Source organism: Nycticebus coucang, chromosome 18 (assembly GCF_027406575.1).
Source record: "Nycticebus coucang isolate mNycCou1 chromosome 18, mNycCou1.pri, whole genome shotgun sequence".
NCBI classification, from domain to species: Eukaryota; Metazoa; Chordata; class Mammalia; order Primates; family Lorisidae; genus Nycticebus; species Nycticebus coucang.
The window spans coordinates 75,056,768-75,074,177 of record NC_069797.1 but is presented as its reverse complement, the minus strand read 5'-3'; the positions used below and the strand labels follow the sequence as shown (position 1 = coordinate 75,074,177).

Genomic DNA, 17,410 nt, shown 5'->3' with positions numbered 1-17,410 from the left:
ATCCACTCTGGGCCGCGGCCAACCTTATTTAGTCTGGGATCTAATCCTCAGCCTCTCTCTGTCTCTGAACTTCAGGAGGTGAGTTTCTTGGATCCTACCAGGAAGATCCTCTGGCTTTTAATATCTTTTTACTGTCTTTCTCCAAGGCACAAGTGCTGTCAGCCACAGCCATCTGACTCCATAGTCCTTGTCCCCAGTTCTCTCAAGCACCTGGTATTTTGTATCTATCCTGCATTCCCATTCACTAGTGTCCTGTCTCCATTCAGCCCTGGTGAAATTTGCACAGCTGCACCCACATTGTGCCAACCACTAGTGATGGAGTCCTCGTTAGCAGGTGGTGATCCAGCTCCAAAATCCCACTTGGAGTCGGTTTGCTAGGCCAGCACCTGGCATCCACTACTGTGTGGGTCAGATTCTCCAGGAAATAGACCTAAAGACTCTTGAGATTTGAAGGAAGGAGTTTACTGAGAGGAGACAGAGTAAACAGAAGTGGACAGAGGAGAAGGCTCACCTATGGCAAGGAGGTTAGCTCTAACAGAGCCTCCAGTGATCCCAGGAGGAGCTCTGAGGCTGGATAGCTCTTCACAGATGTCCTAAATGGAGGCAAGAGGGCCAGGCTTTGTCACCACTTATGGACAGCCATTGGAAACAGCATCTTCTTTCAGCCAGGGGCAATCCTTAGAGAGGTGGGATCTGGGATGTGCACCACAGCATCTATGCTTACAGACCCCTGGAAAGCAGAAAGGTGTGGCATTGTGTGACCCACAGTGTAGGAGCCTGTCAGATACTGAATCTTCTGTTAAGGAGGATAGCACTTAGGACTAAGTGGGGCCCCACCTCTGTCTGGGGTTCAATATCTGCCATATTAGACAGGGAGTTTCCTCAGGAAACTTCTAGACCCTTCTGGAATGGAGGCATTAAAGGTAGGGAGGAATTGCCACCTCCTAGAGGAAGAAGGGACCTGCAGCTTCCTGGTACGTGGAGCTGAGCTGCCCAATAGTAAGATCATGTGAGCCCCGTATGTGATTTTAAATGTACTAGTAGTCACATTTTTAAAAAGCCAGTAATGTCAGGGTGCAGAGTCATGTGCCTATAATCCCAGCTACTAGGAAGGCTGCAAAGGGAGGATTGCTTGAGCCCAGGAGTCTCCATACCTAGGAAAAAATGGAGAGCCGAGGATGGAATAAAGACAGAGGCATCTCGGTGCTGTTGACTGGCATCTAGGTTGGCTTATTTAGTTCCATCATTCAACAAAAATCTTTTGAGTACCCCCACATGTCAGATTCGTGCTAGATTTTGGGACACAAAGATGAAGAAGGCACAGTCCCCGTCTTCAAGGTGTCCATCCATGGTCCTGAAGGAGAGACAGACATGTGAGCAAATGCTGTGATAGAGGGTAATAAACACAACCACACACAGGTCAGAGGCAGAACAAGTTGGGGCCTGGGGAGCTTGGAAGACTTCATAGACAAGGAGGCCCAAGCTGGGGCTTGTATGATGAAAATTCTTCAGGTAAAAACAGGTTACAGATGGCCAGGTGTGGTGGCTCATGCTTGTAATCCTAGCACGCTGGGAAACAGAGGCAGGTGAATTGCTTGAGCTCAGGATTTTGAGACCCTCCTGAGCAAAAGTGAGACCCTGGCTTTATTAAAGGTAGAAAAACTAGCCAGGCGTTGTGTTGAGAGCCTGTATTCCAGCTACTCGAAAGGCTGAGGCAGGAGGATCACTTGAGCCCAGGAGTTTGAGCTTGCTGTGAGCTGTGATGCCAGAGCACTCTATCCAGGGCCACACAGAGAGACTCTGTCTCAAAAAAACAAACAGGGGCAGTGCCTGTGGCTCAAAGGAGTAGGGCGCCGGCCCCATATGCCGGAGGTGGTGGGTTCAAACCCAGCCCTGGCCAGAAACTGCATAAAAAACCAGACAAACAAACAAAACAGATTACTGAGTGATCAGCAGCAGCACAGGTTTCAAACCCAGGTCTATCTGACTCCAGAACCTTACCCTCAGCCCCTCTCCCTCCCACCTGCCCATCTCCCCAGAGAGCAGGTCTGGACATGAAGGCTGTGCAAAGGCGGTAAACCTGGGCTTCAATTGCATGTGGAGCTCAAGGGTGGGGGCTGCCCTCTGGTGGCCAACCCTCTACCCAGGCAGGTGACACTGCCATCAACCAGGATGAGGATTTAGAAGAAACCACTTAGGGAAAAGATGATGTGTCTACTTTGTGCCTGTGGCTGGCCACATCCAGGAAGCACCCATGGATCAGTACTGAGGAGAGGGCCTGGCCTAGGGCCGGGGGAATTGGCAGTGAACAAGGTGGCATATGGTTGAACGGGAGCAGCCCTATTGCTCTCCAAGCTGGCCCAGTGGACTCTGTGCCCTCCTGTGCACCGTCAGGAAGGAGGGAATCAGTATGAGCCTGATGGTCCTGGGCTCTCGTTCACTGCACCGCCTTTCCACTCTTGTTTCTGGCACTGTTTCGCCCAGGGGATTGCAACTATCCTCAGAGTGGGAGTAAGAATGGCCAAGGGCTGGCTGCCAGTCTGGTCCTGACCCGGACTGACCTATAGCTGGAGCCTCAGGCAGAAGTCTTTCTTCAGCTAGCCACATGTGGCTATAGGAGGTCTCCCCAGGCCTCTCACCTCCCACCTCCTGTCTCTAAAGCCCAGGGAACACTGGCTCCAGGGTCAAAGGAGCTCTCTGGGCCAGACTGAATTTGCTCACACAGGGAGGCATGGAGAGGCCAAGCAGGCTGGGGTTCTCCAGGTGGCAGTGTGGGGCCCAGCACACTTTGTGGATCTGGAGAGGTGCCCCAGTGGCTGGTTAAGATAGGAGCAGGACAGGGCCTGCTTCCTGGAGATCAGTTCACTTTGCTACTGGCTCTGCAGTCTCTTACACATATACACACACACACACACACACACACCCTTAGCAAGCGGAGTGATGGACCAGGTCAGTTTCTGGTAGGCATCTTTGAAAATAAGTGAGATTCTCCCTAGAAAAGCAGCTCTATTCCCCATGAAGGGCTGGGTGTTGGAACCACAAGAAGAGGTTTATTCATTAGGGAATGGAGGTTTTTTTCCTCCACCATAGATCGCAACAACTGTGAAAATAACAACTAAGCAGCTGCTTCCATCCACACTTATCCCACTAGCCAGCCTGGGGTACAGAGACTGTCCCTGGGGGCTCAGGATCTGGGAGGAGTCCAGTCTCAAACCTTGTCTGGAGCATGTTGGATCTAGGTGAAGTCATTGAAAGACACCATGAGGTGGGGAGGAATTTTCTGAGCCTCTATCATTAAAACAGCTTAGATACAGCTCAAACTGGGGGCAATTGAAAGGGTTCAGAGATAACACAGGCAGGAGAGGGGCAAATGGTGCTGGTCTCCTCCTACCTTCTCCAACTCATTGTACGTGGGGGAAAGGGGGTAGGAAACTGACCAAATGGAGGTACAGACATTTGGCACCCACCAATATGACATTTGATATAGCTCCAGTGCTATGTCAGGCACTGTACTGTGCACCAGGGTTATAAAAACATGGCATGATCCTTGTCTAGTGAGGAGGGAGTCAGCATCTGAAATCAAAGACTCTTACCTATGCCCCAGCAGGTTCCGGATAATCTATGTAAAGCACTTAGTATAGTACCTGGCATGCAGTTACAGCTCAATAAATGGGAGCTATTATTAGCCGTTATTACAAGAAGCCACAGAATAAACACAGCATAACTTCCTGGAGTGCCAATTTTACTCAATGATTAGAGAGGAAAGGACATTTTTTAAAATATTAAAACAATAAACACAGGTACAAGCTGGAGAAGAATGCAAACCAGCTTTTATTTATTTATTTTCACATCAGATGGGTAATGTGCCCATGTCATAACAAGGTTTGAGGGAAGCGCATCTCACATCAGTGTGAAAACCCAATCATCATGCTTATGAACTATAAAAGGATCATCCTTTGCATGTTTTTATTTTAGAGCCAGGGACTCTCTATGTTACCCACGCTGGTCTTGAACTCTTGGTGTCAAGTGACCTCCTGCCTCAGATTCCCAAGTGGCTGGACTATGGGCATGCACCACTATGCCCAGCTGCATTTGAATCAGGGACATCGAACACAGACCTTCATTGCCCTGCCCCTTCAACCTACTTGCTCACCCCTGCCTCCCATGTCCTACCCCCTCAGGGGGACCAATGGACTCACCTCTGTAATTAAGAGCTTCTCAAAGGGAAGCCTGGAGAAACAATGTGACTAGAAAGCCCCGCACATGGATTTGGGAGACTCCACTGTTACTGTGACCTTGGGCACCAAATTCCTTGGGCCCCGTTTCCCTGGTTTCACTGGTAAAATGAAGAATAGAATTAACAATGCCTATGTCCAAGATTGTGATAACAAACAAGATAAAGTGTGTGAAAGTGCTTGGCACAATGCCCAATCAATAATACGTGCTTAATAATTGTTAGGTTATCAGGGGTCAAGGAGACGGAGCCAAAGGAGCATGGGAGATAGAGCAGAAGCTACTACGTTATTGCTGTTAAATCTCCTAGGTTTTTACAGAGGATGGAGTGGGGACCTGTGTCCTTATAGCAGTGATTCCACATGGCCAATCTGCACTGTGATCTGGGATGGGAAGGTCTTGATTTGAAAACCCAGCTTTGCCCTGAAAGTATATTCAAACACCCCTCCAGCTCATTTAGCCCTAGTTTTCTCTATATCTTAAGTACATAAATTTTCCAAGATTGGGTCCATTGACAACTACCCTAAGCCCAATACCCTGTTGGTACTTGGCTTAGGACATCTAAATTCTTTGAACTTTTCCATGACTGTAGTTCTATATCTTCAGCAGCCTATAATCAAACCAGGGAGCTGGGATTCTGCCTTTTTTGAAGAGCCTAAATACTGTAATATCAAACCATTTTACTAATCTGTCATTGATGGTGTTTTAGAAAAATGTGGAAAAAATTATTTTGACTGAGAAGAGTTAGGGCCAGATCCTGAATATTCTTAATTTCTCTTTAACAGCCATTATAAATCTATTCTGTGGGAATCTATCTAGCTCTTTTGGAACTTACATGGTGACACATTAAATTAGAATTACTTAGCTGGATATAGTGGTATAAGTCTGTGTTCCTAGTTACTTGGGAAGCTGAGGAGGGAGGATTGCTTGAGGCCAGAAGTTCAAGATCAGCCTGACCAACATAGGGAAACCCCATATCTTAAAAAAAAATTAGAATTTTATTTCTTTTGTAGAGACAGAGTCTCACTTTATTGCCCTCAGTAGAGTGCCATGCCGTCACACAGCTCACAGCAACCTCCAACTCCTGAGCTTAGGCGATTCTCTTGCCTCAGCCTCCCGAGTAGCTGGGACTACAGGTGCCCACCAAAACGCCCAGCTATTTTTTTGTTGCAGTTTAGCTGGGGCCGGGTTTGAACCCACCACGCTCGGTTATGGGGCCGGCGCCCTACACACTGAGCCACAGGTGCCACCCAGAATTACTTTTTAAAATGTTTTTTAAAAGGCAATATAGAGCAGACTATAACAGTTGTGCTGGTCTGGAGTTTAGTTTAGGCAGAGAGTTCTGAAATATTACAATGGTTAAGCTTTATTGAGGGAGCTATATGCTAGGTCCTTTCCTACTACATTTAATCCTCCCGGATGCCCAATGATACAGGTTTTGCTATTATCACCCCTATTTTATAAATGAGAAAATTAAAGTGAAAATAAGTTAACCAGTTTGCTTACCGTTGTATATTAGTAAGTGGCAGTGTTCAAAATTGGGATCTATGGCTCTCACTCTTAACTACCTTGCTATGCAACCTCTTGCCATACATAATTGTCCTCACAGAGCGTTGAACTCATCTAAGTTAATTTAAAGCCAAACCATTGGGGCCACTTATATTTGCTTTTCTGGCTTACCTTCCTCTGGGCCTCCTTCACCAGTCCCTGAACCAATCCCTAAGGGTCATGACCTTCCAAGTTTTGGTTGGCACCTCTTACTACAATCCACTTATATACACTCCATACGTATTTTTTGTTTGTTTGTTTGTTATTTGAGACAGAGTCTTACTTTGTCGCCCTCGGTAGAGTGCTGTGGAGTCATAGCTCAGCGCAACCTCAAACTCCTGGGGTCAAGTGATTCTCTTGCCTCAGCCTCCCAAGTAGCTTGAACTACAGGCGTCTGCCACAATGCCCAGTTATTTATTTATTTTTTTAAGAGACAGGGGTTTTGCTCTGGCTCAGGCTGGTCTGGAACCTGTGAGCTCAAGCAATCCACCCGCCTCGGCCTCCGAGAGTGCTAGGATTTACAGGTGTGAGCCATTGTGCCCGGCCAACCATACGTATTTGTTATAGCCTTGCTTACAAGCTGCCTTGGAGTTGCTTTTTAGCTATTTAATGTATACTTATTTTGTCTCCTCAATTAGACTGCAAACACATAGAGGGCAGGGATAGCATCTTTCTCTTTCTATAACCCTCACAGTGCTAGGACCAAGCTGGGACGCCAGGTGAGATCATTAAAAGTTGTTGACAGCCTCTCGACACCTCCTCCCCACTTTGGCCACTCCCCTTTTCCTCGGTGGCCACTACACTTCCTCCTCCTGGGTCCCCGCCCCTTCCCGCGCCCTTCAGTTTTATCCCCCTCCGGCCTAGCCCCGCCCTCGTAGAGTCCATCCTTCCTCCCACCCACCCCCGCAGCATCTTCAGCGTCCCCTAGGGACGAGGCGGCGGCTCCTAGCAACTGCATCCCGGTTCCCTGACGACGGCGGCACGTAGAGACACGTCAGCGCGCTGTGGCCCCGCCCCCAGCGCCCTCTGGCCCCACCTCCCCGCGCCTCGTCCGCCGCCGCCGCCGCCGCAGCCGCCCGAGACTCGCGCAGAGCAGTTATGGCGGATCCCGCAGCCCCGGTTCCCTCAGCTCTCTCTCCCGCCCAGGCCCCGGCCCCAACTCCGGAGGCGGTCTCTGCCCCAGCCACATCCCCCGTCTCGGCCCCGGCGCCAGCGCCCGCCCCGGAGTTGTCCTCCGGGCCGTCCTCGGATTCCGGCCCCGAAGCCGGCTCTCAGCGCCTCCTTTTCTCACACGACCTGGTGTCCGGCCGTTACCGCGGTTCGGTGCACTTCGGGCTGGTGCGCCTCATCCACGGCGAGGACTCGGACTCGGAGGGCGAGGAGGAGGGCCGCGGCAGCTCGGGCTGCTCCGAGGCCGGGGGCGCGGGCCACGAGGAGGGCCGGGCCAGCCCTCTGCGCCGCGGCTACGTGCGCGTCCAGTGGTACCCGGAGGGCGTCAAGCAGCATGTGAAGGAGACCAAGGTGAGGCGGGCGTGGGACCGGGCAGGCCCTGGGGGGCCCCGGCTGCCTTGTGAGGGAGGAGGGGGTCGGCGACCAGAGCCCTTGGCCGGGGAGGGGCAGTGTACCGGGTACTGCCTGAAGCGGAGCCACTGCAGTGGCCGAGGTGGGAGGACAGCTTCAGCAGAGGGTATGCTCCGTGCAAAGTCATTGCACCAGCCCTGGGCGCAGCCGGGCACTGCTGGCCCAGGACCTGGCTCTGGGGGTCCCGACTTGTGGGGACTTCCAAGCCATGCTATGCTGTGGTGTTGGCCTCAAGAGTAAAGACGTGAACCGACTCCCGTAGGGACCTCCTCAGGCTTTGAGGAGCGTTGGGTATTACACCAGTGCGGCGTTGTGCTGACCCCCAAGAGCTGGGTGCTGCATTGTGCATCCAGAACGGAAGGCCAAGGCCGGTTCGTGCAGGGAGGGGTTGTGGGCATTCCAAAACAAAGATAGAGGTGAAAATACTAGCCCATGTAAAACCCCAATAAGTTCACTAGGTTAGTGAATGCATGTGGTGAAGCAACTCAGTGTTTTTTTGTTTTACCTTGCTGCCTCATTTTAATTGCTGTGGGGAACTTTGTGAGTAAAATCATTGACAATCAGAGCCATGATATTGATAGTACTGGGGTAGATTCTGACAGCCTGCCGTTGGGATTGATGACCCTTAAGTGCATTTGGACTTCTTGATAAAAAGAACTATGGATAGAGTCAGCAAGTTGGAAACCTGAAGGGTTTTTCTTGACTTGTTTTGAAGTGATGCTGGTGATTGTAGCAGTTTGGCAGAACAAAGAGGTTTACCATCATAAACCTGAAACCTTGAACCAGGGTTGGTTTGGTGATTTGTTTTCCTGAGTGTGAGTTCCTATCAGTGATTCACACGCACATCTCTGTATCTTACACCCCTTCTTCCTCTCCTCTTTTTCCTCCCTTTCAAGAAAACATTTCTAAGCAGGAATCAGGCCTGCACTGTTTTAGGTCCCTGGGAGGCTGAGAGGTCTGATTTCAGGGGAGTGCACTTTAGAAGTTAATCTGGGTTTCCCACACAGGGAACAAAGGCAACAGAGGAATAGGCTTTGTGCCATACCATAGAGGGGTCTGTGATGACAGCCTGGGCAGGAAAAAGGACCCACTCCTGAGAAGAAGAGCCTGTGATCCACTTCCGAGTGGCAGAAGTGACTGCCAATACCAGCAGGGTCTTTTTCTCGCTAAAGCACATGCACCCACAGACAGCCTCAGATAGGACCCACCCCTTTCCCTCAGAGAAACATAGATCAAACAACTGCTCTCTGACTTGGAAAGAGAATTATAAGTTCATTTGCAAAAATATTTGGAAAATATTACTTTTAACAGAGAAATGATTATTTAAAATCATCACCAATATTGTGTCAGGAAAAAATGGTATTGCTCTATTTACTGTGTGACATCAAAAGGTTGCTGGTGTTGTTGAGTTTTTAAATGTTTTCACCTCCCATCTTTTCTAGAGGTTTGTGACTTTCAGAATGCAGCTCATTGGACATCCTGTGTCGTGGCCTCTTGCCATGGGACTTGGGGCAGACCCAGCTGACTACTGGGAGCTGCCCATGTTTATCAGTTGTTGTTCCTGTCCATCTTGACTTTGGTGGTTAACTTTGTTTACAGTTAGGTTCCATCTGCCTTCCCCACCAAATGTAATTATACAAAGTTGGACTTAAGATACCTATTTTGGAGTTAAATAAAGACCAACTTTAAGACACCAGCCTGGAAAGGTTTTGAAGCTGGCCTTTTGTGACTGGCTTTGAATTTGTTGAAATATGTTCTGTGGTGGCTCTGATGGTGGTGTTTTCTTTGTCATTGTAATTCTGTAGCTGCTGGGCTTTAGCAAAAGCCATATGGCATAGGAATTCCAAGTAAATGATGGAAAGTAGTACCCATTTATGGATGGCAGAATCCAGTTCTTTTATGATTTGAGAATAGGTTTGGTGTTCTGGGGGATGGGGGGATGTTTACCTGATTGGTAGCTCTCTGTTACCAGGAACTGTAGGCACAGACAATCCTGGTCAGCTGAGTGTCTCCTGCTTTGCTACACTGGCTAGGGTAGTAGGGTGGGTCCTGGGATTTTGCACCACTGTGATTTCTTCTGGCCCCTGCTCCTTTCAAATTCCATTGAAGTGACATGACAGTGTGCTGTAAAGGAAATAGCATTAGGCCAATTCTGAGCAGTTAGGTTCGGTCCTCTCCCTCACTAGTCTAGTTAGATTTGAGAACCTAGATTTTTATTTTATTTTTTTTTTTTGAGACAGTTTCACTATGTCACCCTTGGTAGAGTGCGTCACAGCTCACAGCAACCTCAAACTCTTGGGCTTAAGCCTCCCAAGTAGCTGGGACTACAGGTGCCCACCACAGCACCTGGCTATTTTTGGATACAGTTGTCATTGTTGTTCAGCAGGCCCGGGCCGGGCTCCAACCCGCCACCCTCGGTGTATGTGGCCGGCGCCCTTACTGAGCTACAGGCGCCGAGCTGAGAACCTAGATACTGATAGGATAATGTAGTGATGGTTTTGAGAAACTTATTTTATTTATTTATTTATTTAAAAAGTTAATGTGAGGGCACAACCAGGTCAAAATATTTGATTTTGTAAGGTAGAGTCCCTTGAGAAACTAATTTTTTTAAATCTCCTATTGGAATTTTTTAAATAGTGTCCATTTAATGGGGAGTGTTTTCTTAGTCTATGGAGTATTTTTGTAGTTTTCATGTTAGGTTGGAGTGCAGGGAGTAAAGCCTTAATATTAGTCTTTTAAGTTTTTAGTGAACAAATTTACAAAGAGAGATGAAGAGACTGAGCATCAAGTCCTACCCTTTCCTTGCCATCTCCATGAAAATTAGCAACATAAAGTAAGCTCTTCCATGAAGCTGTGGAATTTATGATTGTGTTCTGAGGCTTCCAGCAGCCAAAAGTAAGCTTCTTAAGGACTTAAACGAAGCCAGCAGTTAGTGCCTCTTATATACTCCTTCCTCCCCCTGTTCCTGACCCCTCAGCATGATAGCCCAGTTATCCACTTAAAACTCGTCCTGTTGGGCCACAGATATCCTCATAGGGGAATGCTTCCCCATCATTGGTCATCCTTTGAGTAGAACTTTGGAATAAAGCCAAATGCCACTTCTTGAGCCCTAAACATGGTGGGTCCTTCTGGTCTCCACCTGTCATGGTTGGACGGAATGACCTCTGCAAGGAAGGGAGCAGGACTGCCGTCTGTCACTTGAAGTTCAGCTTTTCTTTTGGAGGTGACCTGTTTATGCTTTAGCTTTGTTTTTCTTTCCCATCTCTTGTGCATTGTCTTGGGGGTTTGTTTGTGTGTTTGTTTGTTTGTTTTGCAGTTTTTGGCCAGGGCTGGGTTTGAACCTGCCACCCCCACTATATAGGGCTGGTGCCCTACTCCTTGAGCCACAGGCGCTGCTCTTGTGCATTGTCTCTAAGATTCCACAATATTCAGGGCCTGCCAGGTTTGAGATAATAGCTCTAAATTAGAGCTGTCTGTGATCACACTGCTTTTGTGAGGGATGTATGTGCATGTGTGTGAAGCATCCCTGATGACAGGTCCCTCAGGAATTGGCTTTTCAGTTTATTTTTGGCTCGTACTCAGGCCAGCATTTCCATGGTGAAAGCTATTTAAGTGTAGCATCATAGCACGTGAAATTTGTCTCACTTGTTCAGGTGCTGGGCCCATTAAGAGCAATTCTTTTCAGTGATGTAACAGGAAGAAGTAATATAAGGTTAACCAAGATGCAGGACTAAGTTCATACAAATTGCAGTTTATTCAGATGGAATCACAGTGCTTGTAGGCGCTAACAACTGTCCTGTGATTTTTATTCTCTCTCCCTTCTAACTCTTGGGCCTTAGCACCTTGATGGTGCTTCTGTCAGGTTACTGTCTGACTCCAGGGCACTTTCTGCAGATGAGGGGTGAATGTTTTCTATTGTGATTGGAAGTCAAAATCCTTGGGAGCTCTTCCTGGCTGGCACCTACTCTGAATGACCTTGGTTAAGTCACTGCCTCATTTTCTCCCTCTGCAATGAAATTCAAGGTCGGTCTGTCTAGCCCCTGCACTGAGCCTGCACAGATGGAATAACCAAACATGTAGCTGTGTCATGCCCAGGACAGCCACTTGGTTATTAGCAGACACCATTCTGATGTCTGTCAGACAGAACCAGCCCCGTCCCTTCAGGAGATCACTTCCGTGAGTCACAGAGTGGTGCTGCACCAAAGAGGCACCTTGGGAAGCAAAAGGCACCCAGCATGGGGTTTGTATCATGGTGTAAGGATTGATCAGATGGATTATAGATTTGAGTTATTAACCTCTTGTAGAAATACTCAAGAACTTCGCACCTCTGTTACTAACTTTATAAGAAATTTGGTAATGTACATTTAGTAACATCTGCCAACCTCCAGGAGGGTGGTGATAGTGGTGGAATTTATATATGGACGTATGTACGTGTTTATGCTTTCCAGGATCTAGAAGACATGTTTTGAAATTCCCAAGAGACAGGTAATGAGATTATGAGTTACAAGAATGGTGGAGTATTCCTTTTGTATTTTAAGATAATAAGACATATTTTAAGATAATAAGACAGTACACTGTTTACACAGTGCCAGGTACTCTTAAGTGTTTCATATAATTAATGCTCACAACAACCCTATGAATTAGGAACTGTTATTAGCCCCATATTCCAGAGGAGGAAACTGAGCAAGAGAGAAGTTAAGTAAATTGTCCAGCGTGACGCTAAGTAGGTGGAGGAATCTGAATACAAATTGAAGTAAATGTACTTTGTGCTTACATGAGAATATTTAAGTTCAGAATTCATTGATTGTTACTATGCCTGAGTACGGTAGGTAATCAAGCACGAATCACAAACCCTGTGGTTTGCATTAATCATCCCATCTTTAAACAGTTGATAGTCTTGGTGTAATAGCACATAGCTACAAGCAGGGAGGGAGGAAGGTGCAGGCTGTTGGCGTGGGGGGAGGGGTTCCATTGGGCAGGAGGCGGGGAGCCGGATGGGAGGATACTGCCATTGCACTGGTGGTGTACATCTACTTTCCACACTTTCCATACTTTCCATTCCTGACCCCTCAGTCATTCTCAAAATAACTGTCAAAAACACATTTCTAGAGAACCTTTGAATGCCCCTCAATGTTGAATGGAAAGCACCCTCTACAATCTGATTCATCCCAACTATGTCTTTATTTATTTCCCACTTCCACTGCCTGGAACAAAGCAAGTGTACAGACACTCCACTGAAGTTTCTGTGTTGTCTTAGAATGGCCAGTGTTGGGACTCCAGCTTGACCTCCTGTCTCCTCTTCTGTTGCTGTCATCCTCTGGCTGGGAATGCTGAGTCATGGGAGGTTCAAGAAGGATTCCTCCAGATTCTTGTTTCCTCTCTCTTTAGTTTCTGTACTGAGTTCTCCATGTGTTTTGGCTTTATGTTAAAAGCTGTTTGCACCTTCCCTATCTCCTTTTTTCTCTCTTTTTCATTTTCCTATTCCTATCATGAGGAACTTTTTCTCTCTTTTACTATTTTACCCACTGTTGGGCCTCATGGAATCCAATGGAACCTTTCAGGGCCAATACTTTTAAAAAGGGATGCAGTTACTGTGTGTAACATGAATTGCCATCGCAACACAGCTGAGCATGTGACCAGTGTCAGCTGCCCTGGTGGTCCCCTCAGTTGGAGTGGGGGTAGTTTTCTGTGAGGGTTTTCATGGGGGTTAGGGAGGTGGGAGGGCACAAACCGTGCTCTTATTCTCATAGGAGCTTTCAGAGTTTTCTTGCTGCCTGGTAGTTAGCCTGCTTCTGGGTGAGGGTGGGAGTTGCTAATTTAAAGTGATCGTCAAAAGGGGAAAAGAAACAACAGGAACATTTATAAAGGGCCTTCCACTTTACAAGATGATATCACCTGTCTTACTTAATAGGATTCTGATATTTTTAACTGGAGCTCCTTTCTGAGGCTCCACTTGGCCCAGTGAATGCATGCCCGGCCTGGAGAAGGTCATGGCTTTATTGTTGCTACGTCCATACTTGCCGTTCTTACTGGTGGGAGCGCCCATTCAGAATTGGTCTGTTTCTGTTTAGTGACCCTGGGAGTCTCTATCAAGAACCACCTGATACATGTGTGGCTACACACAGGGAAGAGCAAAATGCTTACTGGAATTTTTTTGTAGTTCAGAGTAAAATTGAATCATGTTAATGGATAACCCTCTGAACATAAGTACTCTAAGGTTATTTGCCCTTGTTTTGTTCGTTAGCTGCACTCTGTGCTTGAGAATTTAATGTCTTTCGACCCAGCTGACTGTGTTGACTGAGTCTTTGGGTCAGCTTTGTCCACTTCACCCAGAGGCCTCCCCCTCCAGATACAGGTACTATGGTGTTACTCTGAAGCAGGATTGTGAAGAGCAAATTTTATTATTTAAACATGAAGGCAAATGATAAACCATTCAGAAGCATTTGGCTGCCAGTAAGTATTAGAGTGAATGTCCTTTAGGGGTTAAATCTGGTTGATATTTGGTGGGGGATTTTCAGTTCGTGTCCATATTTTGAGAGACAGCAGCAACATTTACTATTCTATTCTGCAGCTAGGTCAGAGGAGTAAGACGCTTGCCAGGTCACTTTTGCTTTAAATTGACAGCATAGCTCTGTCTGGGAAACAGTCTGACTATGGCAACTTGAAGTTTAAAAAAATTAAGATACTGAGTCATGCTTGAAAAAAAAAAAAAAGACATTCCTACCCAGTGATAAGATGAAAACTCCCAGCTAGCACTGACAGAGAGATTTCCTACAGGCGCCCTTAGAAAGACCGTCCTTCATTTGCATCCTGCAAGAGAGAACAGCTCTGATGGTGTCTTTCTCCTCATTTCAATTCTGATTCTTGTTGTGGGAGCTGCTGCTGGGCGAGCTAGTGAAGCTACCTTGTCAGGCTTGGCCACCAGACAGTATCACTAACCCCTTAAGTGCAGGTGGAAGGTGTATTGACACACAAATACATGTTTCTTGGCAGCTTCAGGAGCAACAAGACTTTGACACATGCAGTGCTGAGAGCATCCTGATATTTGTCTACTCTGTTTAATTACTTAAGGGATTTTGAGGCCCCTGAAGGTTGATGACATCATCTTCAAGCCCAGGAAGAAAGCATCTCTCTTAACCTCCATCATGCTTTTGGGGCAACCCAGCACCCTGCTGGTGAAATGGTTGTCTGTTTCCTTTTCCTCCTGACTGCTCACCCTCTAAGCCTTTTCTGTCTGGCCTCTTACCCCACTGGATGTGGCAGCTCCCCTGAAGGTCACAAAGGACTAGTGTATTCCTGGTCACTGCATTTGCTGACTTTTTCTCAGTCCTTGTTTCCTTTTGACCTGTCAGCTTTATTTAATATGGTCGATTGTGTCCTTTTTATTTTTTCCTCCAGCAACAGAGTGTCGCTCCAAGACTCTGGGCTCCACAGGCCTCCAATTCATGGGCTCTAGCCATCTTCCCTTCTGCCTCAGCCTCATGAGTAGCTGGGACTACAGGTGCTCCAGAGCCCAGCTCATGCTCTTTTAATGGAAACTTCCTTCCCTGGGGTTCATTATATCAGATGATACCAAATTTTATTTTATTTATTTATTTATTTTTGCCTTTTGTTATCTTCCTGCTACCCCTAGATGTGACACTTTTCCAAAGTGTCAAAGATCTGTCCTCACCTCATTTCTTTCTCCCTTTTTTGATGTGATCTCCACGCCCGTAGCTGCATTTATATCATATTCCTGGCTGCTTACTCGCTAGCTCCATCATGCCATCTTGACTGTGTTTATAAAATCTTGCGATTGTGACTACCCTCCCTATCCCTAAGTCTATGGAATAAAAAAAAAAAAATATTCCCCAACTTTTTTTTTGGTTTGTATGGTGCCAAAACCCAGGACCTAACTTTTTTAATAGGAAAAGAATTTAAGGCGGCGCCTGTGGCTCAGTCGGTAAGGTGCCGGCCCCATATACCGAGGGTGGCGGGTTCAAACCCGGCTCCGGCCAAACTGCAACCAAAAAATAGCCGGGTGTTGTGGTGGGCGCCTGTAGTCCCAGCTACTCCGGAGGCTGAGGCAAGAGAATCGCTTAAGCCCAGGAGTCGGAGGTTGCTGTGAGCTGTGTGAGGCCACAGCACTCTACAGAGGGCCATAAAGTGAGACTCTGTCTCTACAAAAAAAAAAAAAAAAAGAATTTAAATATACAGAAAAGTTGAAAGACTAGGCCAGAATTGGTAATTACTAATTACCAATCATCATGAGTCAGCAGTTGTTAACATTCTGTCATATTTGCTTTATCTGTGTGTGTATGTAAATTATATTTCTTGAGCCATTTGTAAGTTAGTAGCAGACATGATGGCACTTTACCCCTAAATACTAAGCTTGCATCTTCTAAAAAATTAGAAACGTTATGATCATTTTAAATTTACCTTCTTTGGCTCCCATTCTAATTTGTCATCAGTTCTTTGTTTGAAATGCCTCTTCCATCCTGTGGTTGCGTTTCCTTTCTACGCTAGTTTGATCTCTACTTGTCTTGTGCTGGAACTGGTGTGGCCTTCCTCCTGGTTTCCTGTCTTTAGTCCTTCCTTCAGTCCAGTGTGCAGCATCACTCAGGCTAACCTCCCAAAGGAATGCTTGGACTGTGTCAGGACCTAGCTTCTTGTCCTGCCTTAGGTTGTCATTCAAGGCCTTTCTCCTACAGGTCCCACTGTCTCCTGCCTCTTTAGTTGACTCCAGCCAGTCTGACTGCTTTTCTCCAATTCATGGGGCCTTTGATGCCTCATGGCATACTTGAGTTCTCTTTCCTAGATTGGAAGCTCCTTGAAAAATGAAGACAGCAAATTCTAAAGCTTGTGTTTTGTGGCTTACAGGTGGATTCTTGGGAAACATTCGAGTGAATGACCAGAGTTTACTCCTTCTCTCTTACCTACAAAAAGTATTCTCATTCTCCTTCCAGATGTCCCACAGTCTGTGCTGGAGCTGTTTGGGCACCTTGTGAGCCCATCTGTCCAACCCTGCCCAGTGCTGGGTAGGTTGACCTTATGCAGTAATTTATTACCTAGTGGGGCTCTTTGGCTAGCGCTGTGAGTAATGTACTACACCACAGCTTAGCAGCTTCCATGATGAGACTTCCCAGGCAGAGAACCTACACAGAAGGCCAGGATAAAGCTAGCTAAAGCATTTTACCTGTGGTCAACGTTCAGCTGTATCTAACTGCATCTCTGCCACCCAGTAAACCTCTGACAGCATATGGCAGATTCACACATGTGAGTTTCGTCATCAGTGATCAGCACCTAGTCCTCACCTTAGATCAGTGGTTCTCAACCTTCTTAATGCCTCCTAATGCCGTGACCCTTTAATACATTTCCTCATGTTGTGACCCCCAACCATAAAATTATTTTTGTTGCTACTTCATAACTGTAATTTTGCTACTGTTACAAATCATAATGTAAATATCTGATATCCAGGATGTATTTTCATTGTTACAAAGGGCGACCCACAGGTTGAGAACCTATGCCTTAGATAGTTATGAGTCTCCTCAGTTGGGAAAAGCATGCCACCCACCCACACGTGATCAAGAACGAAGTTGGGGCTATGTGCTATGCCCGCATGAAGACTCAGGGGTGATGGGTGGGCCTGGAGTTGTAGTGGTTATGCCAGGCTTATTACTTTGAAGGAATCAGGAACCATCTATTAAAAATGTATAGAACCACCTCTGTTTATGAGGGAGTTAGTGAGAAGTGCATGAATAAATGTCATTCTAGACTAGCACTTCTCTCAGGCTGATGTTGCATGATAACTCTTGTAATGCAGATTATTCTGATACCCTTGGCCTGGAGAATCTGCCTGACAAGCTTCCAATGACCAATGGTACTGGCTGGAAATGCCCTTTTAGCCACACTGACAGATGATCTGTCCTTCAAGAATCTGTTGATGTCAATAGGTTTGTTTTTTACTCCCATCATAGCTCACTGCAGCCTCAGATTCCTGGGGTCAAGTGATCCTCCTGCTTCAGCATCCCAAGTAGCTGGGATTACAGGCATGTGGCACCACACCCAG

General features: G+C 46.9%; 1 protein-coding gene and 1 non-coding gene across 3 annotated transcripts in view; one reads left to right on the top strand and one right to left on the bottom strand.

Moving 5' to 3' along the window:
- Nucleotides 1–3,848: 3,848 nt before the first annotated feature.
- On the bottom strand, nucleotides 3,849–3,950 carry LOC128571488 (small nucleolar RNA U13). The gene has a single exon (XR_008375894.1). It is a non-coding gene; the product is annotated as a small nucleolar RNA U13 (small nucleolar RNA).
- Nucleotides 3,951–6,828: 2,878 nt separating this feature from the next.
- UBE2O (ubiquitin conjugating enzyme E2 O) overlaps nucleotides 6,829–17,410 on the top strand; it is a 62,661-nt gene continuing 52,079 nt past the window's right edge. For both annotated transcript variants that reach the window (XM_053568691.1, XM_053568690.1), the window contains exon 1: nucleotides 6,829–7,302. In XM_053568691.1, the coding sequence (XP_053424666.1) occupies nucleotides 6,880–7,302 (423 nt within the window). In that variant the 5' untranslated portion in view covers nucleotides 6,829–6,879. The remainder of the gene's footprint in view (nucleotides 7,303–17,410) is intronic.